Below are 19,983 nucleotides of genomic sequence, written 5' to 3' on the forward strand. Positions count from 1 at the left end.
GTCAGGCAAAGAATTCTGGCAGTGATAGCTATTCACTTCTTCCCTTGTCATGGTACAACATGGTGACTATCAAGTGAGTAAATGCATATTAGCATTGTTAGTGAAGGTTATAATAATACATAAATGTGTGTTGCATCAAAATGTTCTGGATTTAGGTGAGGAGACCTTGTCTCTAGCCCTGACCATGTCTCTGGCTTGCAGCATGACTGTAAATAAGCCCATTAGATTATCTAGTCCTCAGTTTAACCATCTCTAGAATAGGAGGTACTCAGTTATGCTTCTCTACCTTGCAAGAGTGTATGGATACATAATTAATGGCATAAAGCTGCTTTAAGCTGAATGGTAGAAGCATAGATTGTTATCTGAAGTGCTCTCAGCTGGTTGGCGGCATCGGCTTCTTTCCTACAGGATGTGGTTTCCTTCTTTCCTACAGGATGATATCCCCCCCATCTATCCAACATCTCCAGGCCCTATCCCCATCACTCTAGCCATGGAGCATATTGTGTTGAAGCGGAGTGATGATGGTGTGTTCCACATAGGCGGTGAGTTGGGCTTGTCAACCTCCCGGCTTCTCTGCCTTTTTTCTCCTATAAGGGAATAGGTGATAACGAGGAACTGTTTGCGTGTTTGCAGCAGTTTGCCATTCAGAACCTTTACTTTTTTCCAGCTGCTCCTCAAGACAGACCATCGGCTGAAGTCCATAAAATTGAGAAGAGCCAGCCCCCAAAAGAACAGATGTTTCTGGTGCCCACAGAAGCTTTTGGACAGCAGGTAGGGACCTAACTGAACAGTACCCACAGACCCTTAATGGCTGTAATTACAGAAGCTGGTAAAACTCAGAGGGCTGAAAAGGTTGTCTATGCTGTGTACAGCTGGGTGGTTGGGGTTCCTGTCACCTAGCAGCAACTTCTAGAAGTGCTTAATAGAGGATATAAGTCAGGAACTGTAGGTAAATGGTTAGTGATCATATTATATTCCACCTGTTGCTGTCCTTACAACTGATGAACTCTGAAGATGGGATTAGGCTTTTTTTTTTTTTTTTTTTTTTTTTTGAGAAAAGCCAGCATAAAGCACTTTTATTGCAATAATAAAACTTGAAACTCATACGTAGTGCGGGCAGGTGGGGGTGGGGGGGTAGGCAGCAATAATTTCTCTCACCAAATCACTACACAGGACAGCAAAGGGGTGAGAGGGGGAGGAGGAAAAGCCAGGAAACTCTGAGATCAGCCGGGGGAGCCGAACATCAAAAACCAGGAGATACTGAAGCTGTGATGACCAGCATCATTTTCTCAAGACAACACTCAAGGGTTTGTCATGATGGCTGGGCTTTCATTGGGTGTTATGTGTCTACAAACAGCACCTTCAATTTAAACTTTCAATTAAAGTTCTTAAAATTTGGAAAGTGGAGCTCAAATAGCTATGAGATTACAAAAGTCCTGAATATCCATTAGAAAAACCACAGGATGGAAAACAAAACAAAACAAAACAAAGAGCCAGGCCATGAAGAAGGCTTCAGAGGTCCCTGCTGGCCTGGGGACAGATACCTGTAGTGTCCAATATCGCAGTGAGAACAATCTGCTTCCAAAAGGCAGAGGGTTTATTATTGGGGGGGGGGGGGGAGAGCAGGGGAGGGGTAGTGGAGGCAGAGGCTCTCCCCCTCCCCACTTCAGTTGCAGGTAGGGCTTTAATTCAACCCAAGGACATCTCTCAACTGGGAGAGTTACTTCGGCCCTCAACAGTGCCTCAAATCTGCTATGGCTTTGCAGCGCAGCAGCAAGAATGTTTAATATATAATAGATAAAAATTTCATCAAAAATAAATAAATAAATAAAATAAAGATTCTTGTAATCCCCCCCAAACATCAATTCCTATTCTAAAGTTAACCCATGACTTGTGCTGTTAATACTTGACTAATACTTAAGTGGAAACCTAGATCCAAAAGACTGAAACTGAACCTTCACCCCAAAATGAAAACGAAATCAAATGAGTAACTTGAGGTTTATGGCATATAGTTTAGGTCAACACACACACGAGGAGAAAGGGAAAGAGCAAAGCTGGGTGACAGAACACATTCAGTCGGGGTCGATGTTTATACAAAGAGTGTAGTGGAACATCAGGAAAAGCTCCATACGGACTCGCGTGTGCGCATCTGGAGGCGCCACATCCCTCCATGGCACATCCAAGAATGGGGAGCTCAGGGAGGAAGCCATTCCTGTTATTCCAGTTTCAGAAGCTCCACGTCAAAGACGAGAGTGGCATTTGGTGGGATGATGCCTGGGTGCCCAGTAGCACCATAGGCGTAGTCTGGGGAGATAGTCAGTTTGGCTCTCTGACCCACACTCATCTGGGCAACCCCTTCTTCCCAGCCTCGGATCACCTCCTGCTTGCCTAGCATAAACTTAAAGGGCTTGTTTCTGTCCCGGGAGGAATCAAATTTCTTTCCATCTTCAAGCATCCCCGTGTAGTGCACCACGCAGGTCTGACCGCGCTTCGGGAAGGTGCGTCCGTCTCCGGGGGAGATGGTCTCCACCTGCACCACTCCCATGGCGGCGGGGGGGGGGGGGGGGGGGGGGGAGGCGCTGGGCGGGCGGCGGGCGGCGTGGACCGACGGCGGACCTGGCGGCGCGGCCCGGCTCTGCTTCGGCCCTCGGCGCCTCGCCTCGCCTTGCCTCGGGATCGGGATTAGGCTTTTAGAAAGTTCTGGTTGGGTTCTCTTGATCACCGAATTTGTGGATTTTTCTGCTTGAATTCTGACTCCTTATTCCCTTACCAGATGTTTTTGCAAAGCGTGTTACTTTATTTATTAACTGTAAATTACTTATTATTCTCCAGGTGAAAGAATTGCATACCCTACAAAAGGAACTTACAGAAACTAAACAAGCATTGGCCAATGCCAACCAGGATAAAGAAAGACTGCTTCAGGAGATTAGGAAATATAATCCCCTCTTTGAGCTGTGATAACAGTGGCTCAGCCATGTGTGCCAAGGGGAGAGGAGGAGGTCACCAGCAATAGCACCACCTATGACAGAAGGCAGCAGCCAGCACTGAAATCTGCTAAGGATGCCAGAGGGACTGGGGAGCACTCAACTCACTCCTCATGCTGTCCTTCCTCCTAGCTGTTCTGATCTGGGCGGAACACAGGGCAAAGAACGACTACGTTCTAAGGAATGGGGGGCAGCTTTGCACGTGGCTCAAGCATCATGTCATGCCTATATAAAGCCTTTTGGCCCTTTGCACACTAGGTGGATCTGCTCAACACCATAGGGCCATTTCACCACTTGGTTTCATGGCAGAGACATTTGTTTCCTCTACAACCTGTGCGAACAAGAGAAAGTACCCACTCCTCAGTCACCCACAGAGCCACCAAAGATTCTATGTCCCAGAGCTTCCTGTAGCCGACCTGAAAAGTCTCTGGCCTGAGCTTTGGCCATGGTAGTAGAGTGGAATAGGAAATAGCCAGCAGGGCAGGGGCTAGGAGAGGCACAGGAGTAAGGGAGACTTGGAAACTGCCTTTTTTGGGAAAGGAGCCAAGCTTATACCATCTTGGCTGATACCGCAATCACATTTTTCAGGGTTAAGGTTCTTTTGTTATACTATATCATTGTGATGCTATGGTAGAAAGTAAACTATGGTACTGGCTCAGTTGTGTCATCTTACCTTTCTATAACATAATTTATTTGAAAATTTAAATCAAGAAAAAAATACGAGCTAGGCTGAAGGTATAATGTGTAAGAATCATTAGGGGAGCTTGTCCTGAGCCCACTGTTGTCTGCTGGAGTGCTCTCTGTCTTCCACAGCTGTACTTCAGAAGTGATTTCCTCTGTCTCCCTGGGCTCCCTGGCACATCTGCTCTCCCAGTTCTGGGACTTTCTACCAGCACTCTCCTTTGCACTTGGCGGTTTGGGAGCTGAAAATGTGTTTTAAACTGTAATGTAAACATCTCAACTTGTTGCCTCTCATAACCCTCTATCACTGTGGCTTTTTAAAATCATGTAATTTTGGCTTAAGTAAAAAAACAAAACAAAACCCCTTCAACCTACCTAGGTTTTCTCCTTGCCCCATGAAAGAGCTATTTCCCCCCTTTCTTTCCTATCTGATTCTTCCCCAGCATTCTACCTTCATCCATACTGCTCTGTAATATACTTCAACCTATGTTTATTGGACAGAAGTTCATCAGCTAACTTACCTTGAATTGGTAAGATGGTAAAATTAGTGATTCGGTGGTGTCACATAAGTCTTAATCACATGACATATTGGAGAAAGAGAAATGTTTTCCTTTATGGGAAATCATGCCTGACTTGCATATTCTAGTTTTTTGAGGATAAAAAGAAACATACATCCAAGAATGAACAAGATACAATTTTCTCAGACTGGTAAAGAACTTTTGTCAAGGTCTTCACTAAAGCAACTTTAAAAACACCAGTTACTATGACATACAGGAATATTTTGTCATGCTTAGGAAACAACTTAGAGACTTAAGAATAAACATCTTTCTGGAGATAATGCTAACAGAGGAACAGAGGAAGTTTCCTGTGGGTTGATGCTTAGTTTAACCTTAAGGTTTTTATAAATTACCTGAAAGTAGGATATTATAATGCAGTCAGTAAAGATAAACCAGAAGGGATTAAAAAAACAAAACAAAACCACAGAAGGCCCACAAGCCAAACTGTGACAACACAGGAAAAGGATAGGTAAGGTTCAGTCTAGGGAAGTATAAAGTAATAGAAGAATCAGCAAGGCAGCAAGCTGTTAGAACTCAGCACAGTAACCTAACCATTGCTGAGGAGAAGGTGGGGTCAATGTGCTGCTCTGGCTCAAAGCCCAAATGAGTTATCAGGAAGGGCTCACAGAGACAACACAGAAAATAGGGCTTCATAGAAAACCATTTCAATGGCTTAGATTATCTGTGCACTGATAGTGACCTTATTTATAAAATACGTGGTAAAGGGAGGAAAGGTCCAGAGAATAGCAAAAATTATAAGGGGGTGGAGATACTTCCACACAAGGACACGTGTAGAATGTTGGCTCTGACTCTGGAAAGATAAAAGTTGAGGGTAGTGTGAAATCAGATATCCAGCTGAGAGGAAGGACATGCTCACCAAGTCCTGATATACTAGCTCTGGGGCTTAGCCTCATGGCCTTAGGTACAAGAAAGCACTTCTCATAGTAAATCAGAAACTTAAGTTGCTCATTGTTCAGCAAGTGATGCTGGCAGAGCTATATATGAGTGGCGGAGGTTTTAGAGGAATCCTTGTATGGTGGCCTTCCAAAGGAATCATGGAAAACTAGTGCTATTTGATACACCACAACTGAGAGGGTAACTGTGTTCCTCTACGCACTCCCCCTTAATGCTCCTTTGGAGGCATAATATTGAACAAAATGATCACTGGTCCTCTCAGGTACGGCCTTTCTAATGTTCTTAGAGGAGGCCTTGAGGAGGGAGATCAGTGGCCGGAAAATAGAATCATTCAAACTTAGACTCACCCGAATTGGTTTTTTTATTTTATTAAAAAAGATTTTATTTACTTATTCTTGAGACACACACACACACAGATTGAGAGAGAGAGAGAGAGAGGCACAGACACAGGCAGAGGGAGAAGCAGGCTCCATGCAGGGAGCCCATCATGGGACTCAATCCAAGGTCTCCAGGATCACACCCTGGGTGGAAGGCAGGCACTAAACTGCTGAGCCACCTGGGCTGCCCCCTGAATTGGTTTAAAATCACATTCTGATTCTCTTTCCCTTCCCTCCTCCCCCCACCTCCCCAGTGTCCCTCTGGTCCCTCTCGTATCCCTCCATGCAAAGAAAATGCCTAATGGGCATTGCTTGATATATCTTCACTTTAAGCCTGTGCTTGCTGATATGCAATACAAGCAAATCTGGCAAACATCCAGGCGAAGCCCTTCAGTGGCCAGAGTTCAGTCAGGTTCCAGGTTCTCTGGATTTCTTGTCCATATGAAGAGATGGAGCTCTAGAATTTCTGACTTTCCTATGTGGCATCCTTGGCCCTGTGTCTTGAAATCCTCCTGCAGCAAATGGTAGGGGTCATTGTCTCAATGCATTTTATTAACAAATATCTTGTATAATTTCATACTCCTGTTTGTTGGAGGAAATACGCATAATGAAGAAATGTGATCTGGTTGTTAGTCCTTAGGATAGATATAATGTAAAGGAAAAAAAAAAGAAAGGAAAACAGTAGTGCTTTGGACTGCTATGATTTCTGTCTTGGAGCTTTAAGACTCTGAACAAGAAATAACAATACCTCAAGAAAATGTCTGGAGTGATAGCACCACTATCCCTCAAAGACCTCAGCTGCTGCACATCACCATTTCAGCTGTGAAGCATTTACAACTATATATCATCTATGATTGTCAAGGTTTCCTGTTTACATGGGTGTATTGGAGATAGGTGTTAGTGCATATGGACTAGTTTAAATATCTCTTAGCTGAGCTGCAGGGTGGTTATTGATCTCAAATTTGTTTTCAACTCACTGGAATAATTAACCTCATTTCTTTGACTTAAGTCCAAAGGAATGGGTTCTATTCTTGTGATGGCTGCTTTTGCTGTTTTATGTAAACTGACCCTCATTTTGCCATGGGCCTCAAATTCTATGTACCCTTTTCGTGGTTCTGAAAGGAATGGTTTTTGTGTACAGAATATATATAAGGGATAAACACTGCCCCTCAACATACCCCATAATTTAAATGCTTGCATTTAGCTCATTTACATTAGTTCCCCCTTAGCCCAGTTCACCGGGGCAGTGGAAGGCAGGTAGTTTGAAGTATTACCATAGTGATATAGGAATTTGCCATTCTAAACCTTTACACTAAAGGTCTGTTTTTTTTATCATTTAATACTCACCTATACTTCTAAAATCAGTTTTAGTAATGTGACAACACTGTGGAAACAAATGAACATTGCTGAAGTGCTAATAGACATTTGGTTATTTGTGAACTGCAAAAGCTGTCATTACCTTGCGATTTACCATAGTCATTGCTGTTTCAAGAGAAGCTGGTGTGCTGAAACATCCTTTAGCGGACTACAGCCCTCACCTCGATCTTCCCCCACCTTCTACTAGAGTAGGAATATTCCCATTCTCTGGATAGGTATGGATGGTAGCTCTTGTTGAGTGGGGATTATTTTCCCTATCTTACAACAGACATAAGGAGAAACACTCTAGGAGAATCTTATTGTTAGGTGGCTAGACTTGAGATGTGACCTTTCTCCCTTATTATTTTTAAATTTCAGCCTCATCCAGTATCTCAAATTGCAATAGATACAGTTCTTATAATCGTTAAAAAAATAAATAAAAATTCCTGTTAGAGCTGAGAGACTATCTGCCTTTCCCCTCTCCAGTTTATTAGTTTTCAGTCAAGATTTAACCTGAGTCTTACAGCATTTCTTTGTGGAATGCCCCACTGAAATGTCTTCTTCACTGGCTACATGTATGTTTAAAGACTGGTTTTAATGTAAGATACTAAAAGTCAGATTTGCTCAACTTTGTGAGTCCAAGCTGTTTCCCCTCCATCAGGGTGCTGAACAGATTGACATCTTTTAAGATGTGCTCAGGAAAGCATCAAAAGAGAACAGCTTTAAAACTCTTCTTCCTATAACACTGAATGACAGAGGAAAGAATTCTTGGGGATTGCCAATTATATACAGTAAGTAGCCTTATTACTGCTAATCACTGTCAATAAAAGGTCACTCCATTCCCCCCTATTTGAGGAAACCAATGAGAATGTATCTAATGAACTGGAATACTGGTCAGTGTTGGGAAGTTTTAATGTTGCATTATCTAATCAAACCTTGAGCGTACTGGTTCTGTGAACCGCCTGAAAAAAGCAAATTAAACTTACTAAACGTTGGTTGTGGTATTTCTGTTTATAGGAACCTGAAATATATGGGCTTTTACATTATTTTTAAGGGTTTAAATACTCTTTAATTTTAATGATTCTAGTAGAAAATGGGAAGGGCTCAAATTTTCGAAAAAAGCCAAGACCAGTTTTATTCTGACACCAAAAAAGAATGATGAACTTCTCCCCATTCCAACCAACTAGACGTAAAATGAATACACATATGGCAAGTTGGAAAACAGTTTAATGATCACTCACCAAAATCCATAGGAGAACTTTACACATTTACAAGGGCAAACTTTTCTGCTACTTCCATTATCACTGTGTTCTTCATGGTAAAATATCTCGTGTCAAAAGCTTCTGGTAGTTTCATTTACTTAAAACCAGATGGAGGAAACAACCTAAGTCAGCAACTTCATGCTTCAGTGTGAAACTATCAAAGCTCTCTTAGAAAGGTTTTTCTCTCTGAAAGTAGCTTCCCTGTCTAGAAGATGCTTAAAGGCCCATGTACCTTCTTCCAACTAGCCAAGAAACAGTTAAATGCCTCAAAATACCCAAAGAGGTCCCAATATTTAGTCAAGCATGTATGAAACAGGCTGCATGCCTTTTAGATGTGATGAATATCAGAGTTCTGAGAAAGACATTAAAAATCATCATGGAATCCTTGGAGGACTGCGATACTAAAGCACCAGTGCAAAAGTCTCATGTAGTAGGAAGTCCAGAACCAGTACTTCCTCCTTCAGTACCAGGCCTTTCTAGGCTTTGATCTAGAAAAAGATGATTTTTTTGTGCTTTGAGTTGGGGATCTGTCCCTTCGACTTTAACCTCCGAACAGCCTCCCTCATATGTTTGGGTTGTAGTGGTGGCATTTCTCCCCACTTCTCACACACATCCAGTGCTAAAAAAGAGGACAGGAAGAAAGCTTCATTGTCACACAAAGACTTCATATCACACAATCCATTTGAATCCTGTAATTCCCATTAACCCTTCTTAAGCTTGCTAAGGAAATAAGACATTTTCCCTTCTTAAGAGAATGCTGTGAAACAGGTCATGTTAACTTTAGTATAATATATCATATCAGGCTTTGTCATAGGCAACAGTTTAAAACATATCTTCTGCTTGAAAAAATAAAACATTCCTCTGACAAGATTAGCGATACATTGTGGCCAGGTTCTTTCCTGACGGAGAGAGGGCAGTTCCCATGGGTCATAACACTGGGGACTATACCTCATCCACCACACTGGTGAGCCCCCGTGATTGCTTTTCTTGTGTCTTTAATTTGGCATCAGAAATGAACAAAGTCCATTGGAGAAAAATAAGTTTGCTTCTGTCACCCTGGGCTGAGGACAAGAATCAAAGGAGATTTCCCAGATGCTTCCTTGTCTCTGAGTATTAAAACTTTTGAGGAATAATGGTCATGCCCTCCTGAATACAAGGTGCCCCACTTGGTTAACTCCTAACTAATGCAAATGGAGACTCCCACAAGTACTCTAATAGGTCCCTTAGTATAGATCTGCTTGAAAATAAGACCACCAGAGTATCAATAATACTCACCTTCTTCTACCACTTCCCCGACAAAGACCTTGGAAATACCAGACATAGCAATAACGACATTCTGAGACACAGAGGTTCCAGTGATGGACTGGATCAGCTTGAAAGAAGGACAAAGACCATGAATTAAGATAGTCAAGAACTGGTTTTGGAATACAGTACCCTTAAGAGTTTTTCTCTAAAAAAGTGCTAAAGGCTGGATGCTGAAATTAAGACTATTAAAACAAGGATTTGGGTGTACAGTGACTTATTCTGTATGTAGAGACCGTATCCTTATAATATAAAACTCCCAATTCATAATTGAGGGGCATGTTACTTTTATTTTCCTGCATGAATGATCCACCCGTTTGACTAACACCTCACTCAAAATGCCAATGGACATAGCTCATGCATTTAGTTCAGCTCTCATATTTGATGGAAATGAAGTGTGGTAGTCCATTCTTACCCTTTTAATGGCTGCCTTAGGGAAAGCTGACCGGCGATACATTTCATAACGGTTCAGCTGCTCCTCCGAAAAAGAAGAAACCAGGATTCTAGACAAAGATTCAGGTAATTAAAGTGGCTTACAAGAATGAATGCTTAAGATATATTATTACATCAATAAAAGCAAGTTTCGGACAATTAGTGAATTTTCAAGGGGTCAATAGCATTAGGCTTTGTGCATACAAGGAATGAAGATAAAATATTTTTATTCTTAAGGAACTTGAGAAAAAAGTGAAAATACAACTTCCTTTCTACTTCATTAAGCATAAAAACTTGAATAACAATGTTGGGTCACTATATAATATACTATCTAGATTGTATTTTCAGCACTTTGCTCTCTCCTTGTAACTCTATACCTTTACTACACATTGATGGTAAACATTTGATACATAAATTTATATTCAAACCAGTAGTTAGATTTGGGGGAAAATATTTGTAAAATATATGGAAAATGATTAATACTTTCAAATAAATGAAAAGATGGCTATATTAATTTAGAAAACGAGCAAATGACATGAATAGGGAATTTGCAAAAATACCAATGGCCAATACAGAAGAAAAATTAACCTTCATTATTAACTAAAGAAATTAAAATTAATAAAATAACATTTTCATGAATCAGACAAGTATTATAAAGCACAGTATTAGTAAGAATGGGAGGATAAAAAAACTCATACCTGCTGGTAGAGTGTGAAGTGAACAACCTTTCTGGAGAAGAATTTGGAAATGTGTATGAGGAATATTTGAAAATATTCATACTGTTTGAACTGGCAATTCACTTCTAGGAGTTTATTTAGGAAATAGATGGACAAGTATGTGAAGGATGTGCTCAAAGATACTCGTCATAATGTTGTCAAAAGAAAAAAAAGGAACTATAGGGGTTATTTATCTGCATAATGGAATATAACGAAGCCATTGCAACTGAGGATTTATGGGCATATTTACTGACAGGAAAATATTTAGCTACACATATCAAACATTAAAAACAAATCTGAAAAAAAAAAAAAAATCTGAAAACAACAACAACAACCAAAACCCCCAAATCTGAAGAAGTATATAATCAAATATATATCCGGGGTTACTCTGGGTGGTAGGATTATAGGTAATTATTTTTTCCATTTTTCTGTATTCTCTGAATAATTTCCAACGAGCCCATACTACTTTTATAATCAGAAAACACAATGAGGGGTGCCTGGCTGGCTCAGCCCAGGGGAGTGTGTGACTCTTGATCTAGGGCTTGTGGGTTTGAGCCCCATGTTGGGTGTAGAGATTACTTAAAAATAAAATCTTAAAAAGAAAACAACCCCAAAACACTACAATGAAGCTACTTCCAAGTAAAGAAAATTATGACCTAGATATATAATTACTGATATGGAAAACATTCACCATATATAATATGAAAAACAGGTTACAAATAGTAGTATCTTTGAAAAAAATTCTAGATATGTATGTATAGAAAATATCTTGGAGACTATATACCAAAATATGAACAGTGTTTATCTCTGGTAATAAAGTGATATCTTTCTTTTTACTTATATTTCCTAAAATGTAACATAGGATATTTGCTTTATTTTCTTTTGAATATAAAAAAGTAAAAAAAATTTAAAGGCCAAAGAAACTTATTAACTTTGTGTGGTCAAAGTAGAGCCTTGGAATGGGGAAAAAAAATCACAAAGTGACTTACTGCATCTTTTGAATCTCATCTTCATCCACTTTTTGCTTCTTCTCTTTCTTTTCTTTGGTATCTATTTTTATTTTTTTGGCTGCAGGAGTAAGCAAAGAGGAGTCTTCCCTTTCAACTGCTGTTAAATCTGAGATGTCCTGATTCTTGAGCTGAAAAGATGAAAGAAACCCTATTACATATATATTCAAGCCTACATTCCAGACTTGGGCAAGGTAAGAGTTCATTCACATTACAACACAACAAACTTATTATTCAGTAGTTTTTTGGTCCCAAGCCCTGGCTGTGCCATCATACGTAAGACACACTCTCTCTCCTAGAGAAGTTTATAGCTCAGCTGTGTAATCCAGTTTTCCAGTTTAGCTATGAACATAGCTCTAGTATGTATTTACAAAAGAAACGATGTGCCAAAGATCATGAAAACCACTCTGCCTCCTTGAGCCCACTTTCCTGACCTCATTCTTTAGAGGGGATGTCAGAAAAGTCCTCTCCAACCAGCCAGCTCTTCTGCCTCTAAATCTATAGAACTCTTTATTGCTGATGATTCCATCTGGAAAGAACATTAAAAAGGAGGCACCTTCTCATCAAAACAGTGTTTCTTTGGATTTGGAAATTTTAATAATTTTTTTAAAAGTAATTTCTACCCTCAGCTAGGGCTTGAACTCATGACCCTGAGATCAAGAGTCCCATGTTCTACCTATTGAGCCAGCCAGGCGCCCCTGGATTTGGAACTTAAAAGTGAGCTTCTCTAACACGTAGTGCTCTTCTCTTCCTATCTTTCATTCTACTGTATCATACTAATATTTATTTCCCATTGCTAGACTGAAAACTTTTTTTTAAAAAGATTTTATTTATTTATTTATTCATGAGAGACACAGAGAAAAGCAAAGACATAGGCAGAGGGAGGAGCAGGCTCCATGCAGGGAGCCCAATGTGGGACTCAATCCCGGGTCTCCAGGATCATGCCGAGCCAAAGGCAGATGTTTAACTGCTGAGCCACCCAGGCGTCCCCTAGACTGAAAACTTTTTGAAGATAGATTTCTTATTAATCTCTCCCCACATAAGCATTTAACATAAATTTACTTGTACTAGATGTTTAATAGCAATTAAAATCCAAATTCATCCTCTCCATCTTAATGTAAGATCAAAAGACACAACAAACCTCATTAATGGGATTTAATCTGTTTTCCCTAAAGAGGAACTCACATAAACTCATACAGGAATATGAGGGGACAGGTGAAAGTGAAGGTAGTATATCTTTAAAAAACTTTTCCATTTCTTCTCTAGTTATTTAATACACATTTTCTAACCTCTCTGTGCTTTAATTTTGGTGATTTCTATTTTCCTTAAAAATGAGCCATTTTTCTTAGACATTAAAATTTATTTGGCCTAAACTTGAACATCAAATATTTCTGGTTTGTTCTGTTCTTCTCGTTTCTTGAGTTGGGTGCTTATCTCCTGTTTGTTAACAAAAATATAGAAAGCTATGAATTTTTCTGTAAATAAGGTATTGGCCAAAGCCCATAGGATTTGATGTCACGTTCTCTTTGGTCAATGCAGTAGTTAAATGTTGGAAGGAGGTAAAAATGTGACTAACCCAGTAAGTCCCTCACAGTCTCCATTGAACGATTCTGCAGCGTGTAATGACAAAGTTATGCTTGAGCAACATCTAGGAGAAACCATATTTCGGTCAAAGGGGTTCTAGAATCCTGGCTTCTAGCTCTTGCATAAAGTCTTAGTGTGACATCAGGTCCCAATTCTTCACCAGGAAAACCAAGAGGCTATGCCAAAGTCCCTGAGGGGCGCCTGGGTGGCTTCCTGAGTGGGGAAGGAGGCACTCTTGATCTCACCGTCGTGTTCAAGTCCCACCTTGGGGGGGGAGAGTTTACGTAAAAAAAAAAAAAAAAAAAAAAAAAATCCCTTATAAGTAGCCTCGACAGGTAAGGGCAAGGATTAAAAGTATTAAACCCAATGGCTAGGTCTCTGGAACCGAAGCAGCATTAAAGTTTTGTCTCTTCCCTCTCCCCGCCCACCTTTTCATATCTAGAGAGTTATGGTGAGTTAAGAGTTTTATCTTAGCTTGGAGGGACCAACCAGGAAGGCGGTCGGGAGAGCACTAAAAATCTCGGAATACTCCTCTAGCCTCATCAACACTTCCCTCCCTACCTCGCCGTCTTCGGCCGTGGCTTCCTTCAAGTCCCCATCTCCGTCCACGTCAGTTTCCTCCGGGATTCCGTCAGTATCTGTAGGCCCGGGGACCCCGGGAGCAGGGGCCGTTTCATCTGACTCCCTTGCCTCTCCACCTTTTTCCGTGGGCGACTCGCAGGCATTATCCATAGCGGTAAGAAAAAGAGCGGAGAGATCGCCCTCCTGTCAGATCCTGGAGCTCACGCACGACCTACTGGAGCACAGCAGCCCCGAAGCTTACTTCCTGTCGTCGCTCTGTGATGACATCACTCCTACCGCTCCTCGGAGGGGACAGTTTGAAGCACGTTTAGAGTACTTCAGGACTCCCTTTTAACTCTGATTCGGTGACGGTTGGAGAGGGAAGACTGAGGTTACAGAATTCAGTTTGTGGATTTTCCACACTGGGAAAGAAGAGTTGTGTTGCTTACTGAAGGACTTTTTTCTCTTTTTTCCCCCTCCGTTCTGCCTTTCCAAAAACGAAGTTAACTGCTTAATCCGCTTTTCTCAGAGTCAAGTTTGGGGACGGGAGAAAACTCCATTCCATTGTACGCGGGTGTGGTGGGATGCGGCTACCTGGTAAATTTATAGGCGGGGACACAGCTTCGTACATTTCAATTGGTTAGCGATCGTGGGCCTGTGTGAATCGCCAGCATTTCTCTTCGGTTCCTTATGCACCTTAAAAAAAAAAAAAAAAAAAAAAAAGTCATATAGCTCGAACAGAATTGATCCAACCCATTTATTCACGCCACAACTGTTGAGCGCCTACTTCGAGCTAGGGACAGTTCTAGTAGCAACAACACATAGTTTCTACCCGCATAAGTGATTTTTCAATTCACCGGTCCTAAAGATCGAGGTCGGTTTTACAAACCTGACTTCTTAGGTCAGTTTGGTTAATCTCATCAAAAGGAGAGGAAACGGATTCTACTGGGAAGGGAGGTCTCGTCTTTGCATATTTCACTTTAACGAGCCATGTCAGAGATTGGGACCATCAAGAAGTGGAGGGATTTTTATTTAAAAATTTTCCTCTCTCCCGTGATTGAGGTAAGAGTGGGGCATTTTATTCACCTCTGTATCACTAGGCCCCCACAGACACCACAGATTTAATTTATGCGTGCTCAAAGAATGGACTTGGAAATGTAGGTGGGCGTTACCGTATTTCTCTCTTTGTTTGCACGCTGCCTGGGTGAATTACCGTATTTCCTGTCCTGTGGGCTCCCAGAACCTTTGGGGAAGGAGCGCACTTCGGGAGGCGCCTACAGGTGGACTCCGTCTGTCCCCTTCCACCCGTACAGCGGGAATCTCCAAGTCGCTTTCCTCTTGCCGCTGGAGGCGTATCTCCGCACTCCCGGGTCCACTTCCCGCGGCCCAAAGCCACCTGCGCCCGCCGGCCGAGCCCCGCCCAGCTAGGTGGGCAAGGGGGCGGGGCGTGGGGGCGCGGTGACGCGTGACGCCAGATCCCGGAAGTGACGCGCTCCTGGGGCGAAAAGGCGGGGGGAGGGGGGTGGTGTCCCCGGCCGGTTTGGGGGGTGCGTTGCCCGGAGACGGAAAGTTTGGGAGCAGGAGCAGGCTCGGCCGCAGCCCTGGGAAGGGGGTCCAGGGGGCGGTGGCCCTGGGGATGGGGAAGGAGCAGGAGCTGCTGGAGGCGGCCCGCACCGGGCACCTCCCGGCCGTGGAGAAGCTGCTGTCGGGGAAGCGGCTTTCCTCGGGCTTCGGGGGTGGCGGCGGCGGCGGCAGCGGCTCCTCCGGGAGCGGCGGCGGCGGCGGCGGCGGCGGCCTCGGCCTCGGGTCCTCTAGCCATCCGCTCTCCAGTCTGCTCAGGTGAGTGACGCGCCGGGGCGGGACCGCCGCCCGGGGATCCCCTCTCCCCCGCCTGTCCCCTGGGTGTCGAGAGAGGTCCGCGCTCCGGAGAGCCGTCGGGGTGGGCTTGCGGCACGCCGGGCCGAGGGCGGGCGGCCCACGGGGCGAGGGGCGCCCGTGCAGGTTCGCGCGGCGCCGGGCTGCCGTCTGGCGTCCCGACTCGGCTGTGGAGAATGGTGGGAGTGCCCAGGCGCAGCCTCCGCCGCCGCATGGCACGGCCGGGCTTCACCTCGCCCGCCTCGGGTGCCAGCTGCCGCTTCTCACACGGCACTTCAGAGCAAAGGAATATTCATTTTAAATCTCCCTCACCTCGTGCAGAAACTCCCACGCCTTGCAGAATCTCGCCGCTCCCCTGGAGGAAATTCTCATGATTTCCTTCTTTTGGGAACTTGGAATCTTCCACCACGCCCCACGGGACCTGGCTTTTGTTGTTTACGTTAAAATTGTGTCTGGATTTACCACGTCCCGAGTGTTCTTTTAGCCCCTCTTGTGCTCGGAGCTTAGATTCTAGTGCGTTGTAATGAAGCTCATTGGGTTAGTCTGCTGAGTGGCGTACGCAGGATTCGTCAAGGGGTTTATTCGTCAAGAGACAAAGCTTTAGAAAGAGTGATTTCGGAAACTGAGGGGTGCTTTAAACTTTTCCGAGGTTTGTTGTTAAACACTTGATCTGGAGCTATCTGGATTCAGAGAAGAAGGTCACTTTTGCCTGGATTGGAGGGGGAGTTGGAGGCGCTTTGTCAGTGTGAGTAAAATGTGTTGGTCAGCAGCACTTTCATTGCCTGTTTTCTTTTCCTTCCTTGTTCTTTTGAGGTTTTCAAGAAGTGGAAGTTCATTTAGAAATGGCTTCGTTGGCTTTTGTTCCCTATTAGTTTACGTAACTTCAGTTCGAGTGAGCTTGGACCAAAGCAACCTAAGGAGGTAATAAATGTTAGGTATTAAGCACTAAGTACAAACCCAGGTCTACACAGGAAGGTTTTTAAGTAGCCGTGTAAGGGGCATCTGGGTGGCTCAAATGGTTGGATGTCTGCCTCTGGCTCAGGTCAAGATCCAGGGATCCGGTCCCACCTTGTGCTCCCTGCTCTGCCCACTCATGCTCGCGCGCTCTCGCTCTCTCGCGCTTTCTCTGAAATAAATAGTCTTTAAAAAAATAAGTGAATAAAAAGCAGTGTAAGAGAAGAACTCTCCCCAGGAGTTCTTTCGTGGAAGCTAAAACCAGTGCTATTTGCCACAGTTTCTCTAGCCCCTAGAACAATGTTGCCACACAGTTGGTACTCAGGATTCATTGAACAAATAGAAATATCAGTTAAAGGATGACAACTTTCTAAATAGACTCATGGTGGTACTGGCAGTAATTGTTAGTAGTTCTGAGAAATGAGACATAACTTTGGGAGGGAGGTGGAGATCAGAGCTTCCAGGAGAAGTACTTCAGCTGGCTTTGAGGGATGTGAGGATTTAGATTAGGTGAAGTTACAGTGAGAGCATTCCAGGCTGGCAAGCCATGATCAGCGGCACAGAAGCAGGAAAGGAAACTTATCTGGTGCTAGTGGGGCACTAGAAGAACTTCCTGCTGGAGCCTTGAGTGGTTGGGCTTGATAAAGGGTAATAGTAATGAATGGTTACACTTCCATCTTTTAGAGTGACTTAGTTTTTCTTATGTTTATAGTCCCAGTCCCTAGATCAGTGCCTGACAACTCATGGGTGTTCAATAGATGTACTTTGAACACATGCATTAGGTTTGGAATCTTTCTTGGATTACTTTGATATTTCTGCACTTCTGATGTCCGAGAGATGAGAGAAAGACTATACAAGTTTGGAGGTGCCTATCTCTAATTAGATGAATAATGTAACTTTTGGAAGTTTGCCAGAGATAACCTTAACCCTTAATATATCCTGCTGAAGTGAGAAACTTCCACATATCTCCCACCTTCAAGGATGGGTCAGATTACTCTTACTGGTGACATTCAGAGACTTGAAATTTTGCTGAAGATTTAGCTGCCCTGTGGTTAATCAAGATTGGGAAATCTTTGTTGACTACAGTGTTTTTACTTTTGGCCTCATGCTAATATATCCGGTCTCTGTCATAAAGTGTAGATGGTGGCTCCATTTCCATGCATAAGAGAGTTGACTCCTGACTTGCTCTTGTATCTCTTGTAGAGATGGCCTCAGAGCTGCCTTAGCCTCTCATCCCTGTGATTCCTATGGGCAGGGAGGATCTGCAGGCGCTAGTTACACTAGGTGTGTCATTAATTAGAGATGATTCTGGTTCAACCTAGTGAAAGATTTCTGAGCAAATGACACTCTGTATTTAAATAGTCCCCAGGTCAGCATGTCCTTCCTTTTTAGGTTTGGAAATAGTAGAGGGTAGGTTCCCTGTGCCCACACTCCCCACCTCTAAGGACCTCACAAAAGCTGTGGAATCATAGCTTCAGATCTGGCCTTTGCATTAGCTGTCATGTCTTACCCTCACTAGTGCAGCTAACTGCAACCTGTGTTTGTCCAGCTGTTTGAGTGACCAAGTAAGGCTGGCAAGAATGGGAGCTTACAGCTGTAGTGGATATAAATGTTCTAAACCACATGTGTGTTTTTCTGTTCATCCACCCCAGTTCCACAAAGGTTTTGTATTTATTCTTAAGCTACAAAATGCTCCCTCTCTCACCCCATTTCTTTACTCTTACACTTCTTGGACTTAGGTCTTAACCCTCCCTAATGGCCCTAATACAGATCTCTCAGGCTTCTACTTCTTTGGAACCTATCATCTCTAGTGTACAGTAGCTTATTGGCTCATACTTTACCTGCCTACCTTTCATAGTTTATTGCTGTGGCCTATCAGTATAATGTTTGCATATAGTAACCCTCACCAACGGAGAACGTACCTGAGAATCAGATAGTCCGCAAAAACTTCTACTAGGAAAAAAAAAGCTGTTACAAACTTCATATCTTTCTGCCCTTCACTTATTTATTGCACGTTTATTCAGAGGCAGATAGTATAATGCTCAAGACCACTTGTTTTGCAGTCAGACTGCATGAATTCACAGAGTACTGCCACTGCTGCCTAGCTGCTTGAGTTTATACAAATTGCTCAGCCACTTGAAGCCTCAATTTCTTTTATCTGTAAAATGGGGACATTATTGTGTGCCTTATAGGTATCATCTTGGATACTGTGTGTAAGACATTTCCACAGTTCTGGCACATTGTAAGTGCTCACTGTTAACCATCTTCAGTTCAGCACATACAGTTTTGCTGTACTGCCCCTGCTGTGTGCAAAGTACTCTTCCAGACATATTATAAATTGTGTTCTTTCACATTTGGATATGTGTTTTCTGGACTATGGCAGATTAGAAACAGTAAATAAAGAAGAGGGCCTGCTTAGGTAGGCACATCAGTGCTGTTCATTTATCTAGTGTTTATCCATCATCTACTTTGTGCTAGGCTGATTGCTAGATGCACTGCAAAGTTTAGCTCAGACCTGGCGCATAGTAGGAACTTTATGAAAATTACCCCCTCTCTTGATACGTGGTCTGTTTCCTTACAGCATTTATAGCAGTATGTCTGTGTGACAGATCGACAAAATAAGAGACAGAAAAAGCAATTAAAATCTATCATAATTTTTCCCACCTCAGTAATTTGAGACTATTAACATAGATGAGCATATCTTATACACTTGCCCAAGCCCCAGGCATCATTGTATTGTAATTTAGTGCTGTAACTGCTGTTTATTATGGCTCTTAGCCATCAAATACAGATTAAATTATGTTCAGTGTAGCATGTTAATGAAACTAGGAGAGACAGATTTTAGTTTTTTTATCCAATATGATTCAAATAAAAATTTTATTACTTAAAAGGACAAGCAATAGATTATTTAGAAAGCATAGTTATCTATAATGTCTAGTCCTAGAAAGGCTCTGGATGGCATGGATTTTGCTTTATATAATATTACCTCATTTTCTGATTGTTGAACAGATGCATGCCTTTAGTTGGTACCCTGAGACAGACACTTTGTTAAACTTCTTTTTAACTCATGGTATTTTTCAGCCCTGGGTACAAATTTTTGTGTAATGCAGAGTTTGATATGTTGATGGTCATACTGAGACTACTGATTTCCAGGAAAGGAAAGCAAATTTTAAATGAGAAGGCAGTAAGATTTGACTTAGAAGTGAATTCTATCAACTAAAGGGCCAAAAGACCTGACAAAAGGAAATGTTACAGGAAAACATCATGTATTACCTTAAAACTGTATTGAATTATGAACTAAATACTGATATATATGAACAATGTAAAGTGAAATGCATTCCCAAGGGTTCAGAAGCTTAGAGAAACAAAACCAAAGGCTAGGATTGAGGAGTAGATTGTGTCATGGTTTAGGAGAATTCT

General features: G+C 42.6%; 3 protein-coding genes, 1 long non-coding RNA gene and 1 pseudogene across 19 annotated transcripts in view; 3 read left to right on the forward strand and 2 right to left on the reverse strand.

Moving 5' to 3' along the window:
- The window catches only part of UHRF1BP1 (UHRF1 binding protein 1), a 63,989-nt gene extending 56,124 nt beyond the window's left edge, over positions 1-7,865 (forward strand). For 3 of the 4 annotated variants that reach the window (XM_038553798.1, XM_038553800.1, XM_038553801.1), the window contains 3 exons: positions 434-542; positions 668-771; positions 2,833-7,865. In XM_038553798.1, coding sequence (XP_038409726.1) covers positions 434-542; positions 668-771; positions 2,833-2,958 — 339 coding nt within the window. In that variant the 3' untranslated portion in view covers positions 2,959-7,865. The remainder of the gene's footprint in view (positions 1-433; positions 543-667; positions 772-2,832) is intronic. The other variant, XM_038553799.1, reaches the window with a different exon arrangement.
- LOC608169 (FK506 binding protein 1A, 12kDa pseudogene) lies at positions 1,046-2,571 on the reverse strand (annotated as a pseudogene).
- A 214-nt stretch (positions 7,866-8,079) lies between the features above and the next one.
- On the reverse strand, positions 8,080-15,181 carry TAF11 (TATA-box binding protein associated factor 11). Of its 3 annotated transcripts, none has more exons than XM_038553814.1 (6): positions 14,948-15,181; positions 13,735-14,430; positions 11,572-11,720; positions 9,850-9,937; positions 9,408-9,504; positions 8,080-8,751 (listed from the first exon to the last, which is right to left on the reverse strand). In XM_038553814.1, the coding sequence occupies exons 2-6, from the start codon at positions 13,903-13,905 to the stop codon at positions 8,621-8,623; spliced, it is 636 nt and encodes a 211-aa protein (XP_038409742.1). In that variant the 5' UTR covers positions 13,906-14,430; positions 14,948-15,181; the 3' UTR covers positions 8,080-8,620. The 3 variants fall into 3 exon arrangements, with proteins under 3 accessions (XP_038409742.1, XP_038409743.1, XP_038409744.1); XM_038553815.1 differs by having other exon boundaries at positions 14,907-15,181; XM_038553816.1 differs by lacking the exon at positions 14,948-15,181 and adding an exon at positions 14,821-14,879.
- Positions 8,583-14,457, forward strand: LOC119876869. The gene is made up of 2 exons (XR_005367601.1): positions 8,583-11,783; positions 13,616-14,457. It is a non-coding gene; the product is annotated as an uncharacterized LOC119876869 (long non-coding RNA).
- Positions 15,182-15,267: 86 nt separating the features above from the next.
- Positions 15,268-19,983, forward strand: part of ANKS1A (ankyrin repeat and sterile alpha motif domain containing 1A) — a 179,076-nt gene continuing 174,360 nt past the window's right edge. For 2 of the 11 annotated variants that reach the window (XM_038553806.1, XM_038553802.1), the window contains exon 1: positions 15,268-15,573. In XM_038553806.1, coding sequence (XP_038409734.1) covers positions 15,371-15,573 — 203 coding nt within the window. In that variant the 5' untranslated portion in view covers positions 15,268-15,370. The other 9 variants (XM_038553803.1, XM_038553805.1, XM_038553808.1 and 6 more) reach the window with 7 other exon arrangements.

The sequence above is a fragment of the Canis lupus genome, chromosome 12 (genome assembly GCF_011100685.1).
Source record: "Canis lupus familiaris isolate Mischka breed German Shepherd chromosome 12, alternate assembly UU_Cfam_GSD_1.0, whole genome shotgun sequence".
In the NCBI taxonomy this organism is placed as follows: Eukaryota; Metazoa; Chordata; class Mammalia; order Carnivora; family Canidae; genus Canis; species Canis lupus.

Excerpts from the sequence above, each read along its gene's own strand:
- TAF11 (XM_038553814.1), bottom strand. The coding sequence starts at position 13,905 with ATGGATAATGCCTGCGAGTCGCCCACGGAAAAAGGTGGAGAGGCAAGG. Across the intron at positions 9,505-9,849 it reads CTAAGGCAGCCATTAAAAGG|CTGATCCAGTCCATCACTGG; the intron begins GTAAGAATGGAC and ends CCTTCTTTCAAG. Across the intron at positions 8,752-9,407 it reads CGGGGAAGTGGTAGAAGAAG|CACTGGATGTGTGTGAGAAG; the intron begins GTGAGTATTATT and ends CCTCTTTTTTAG.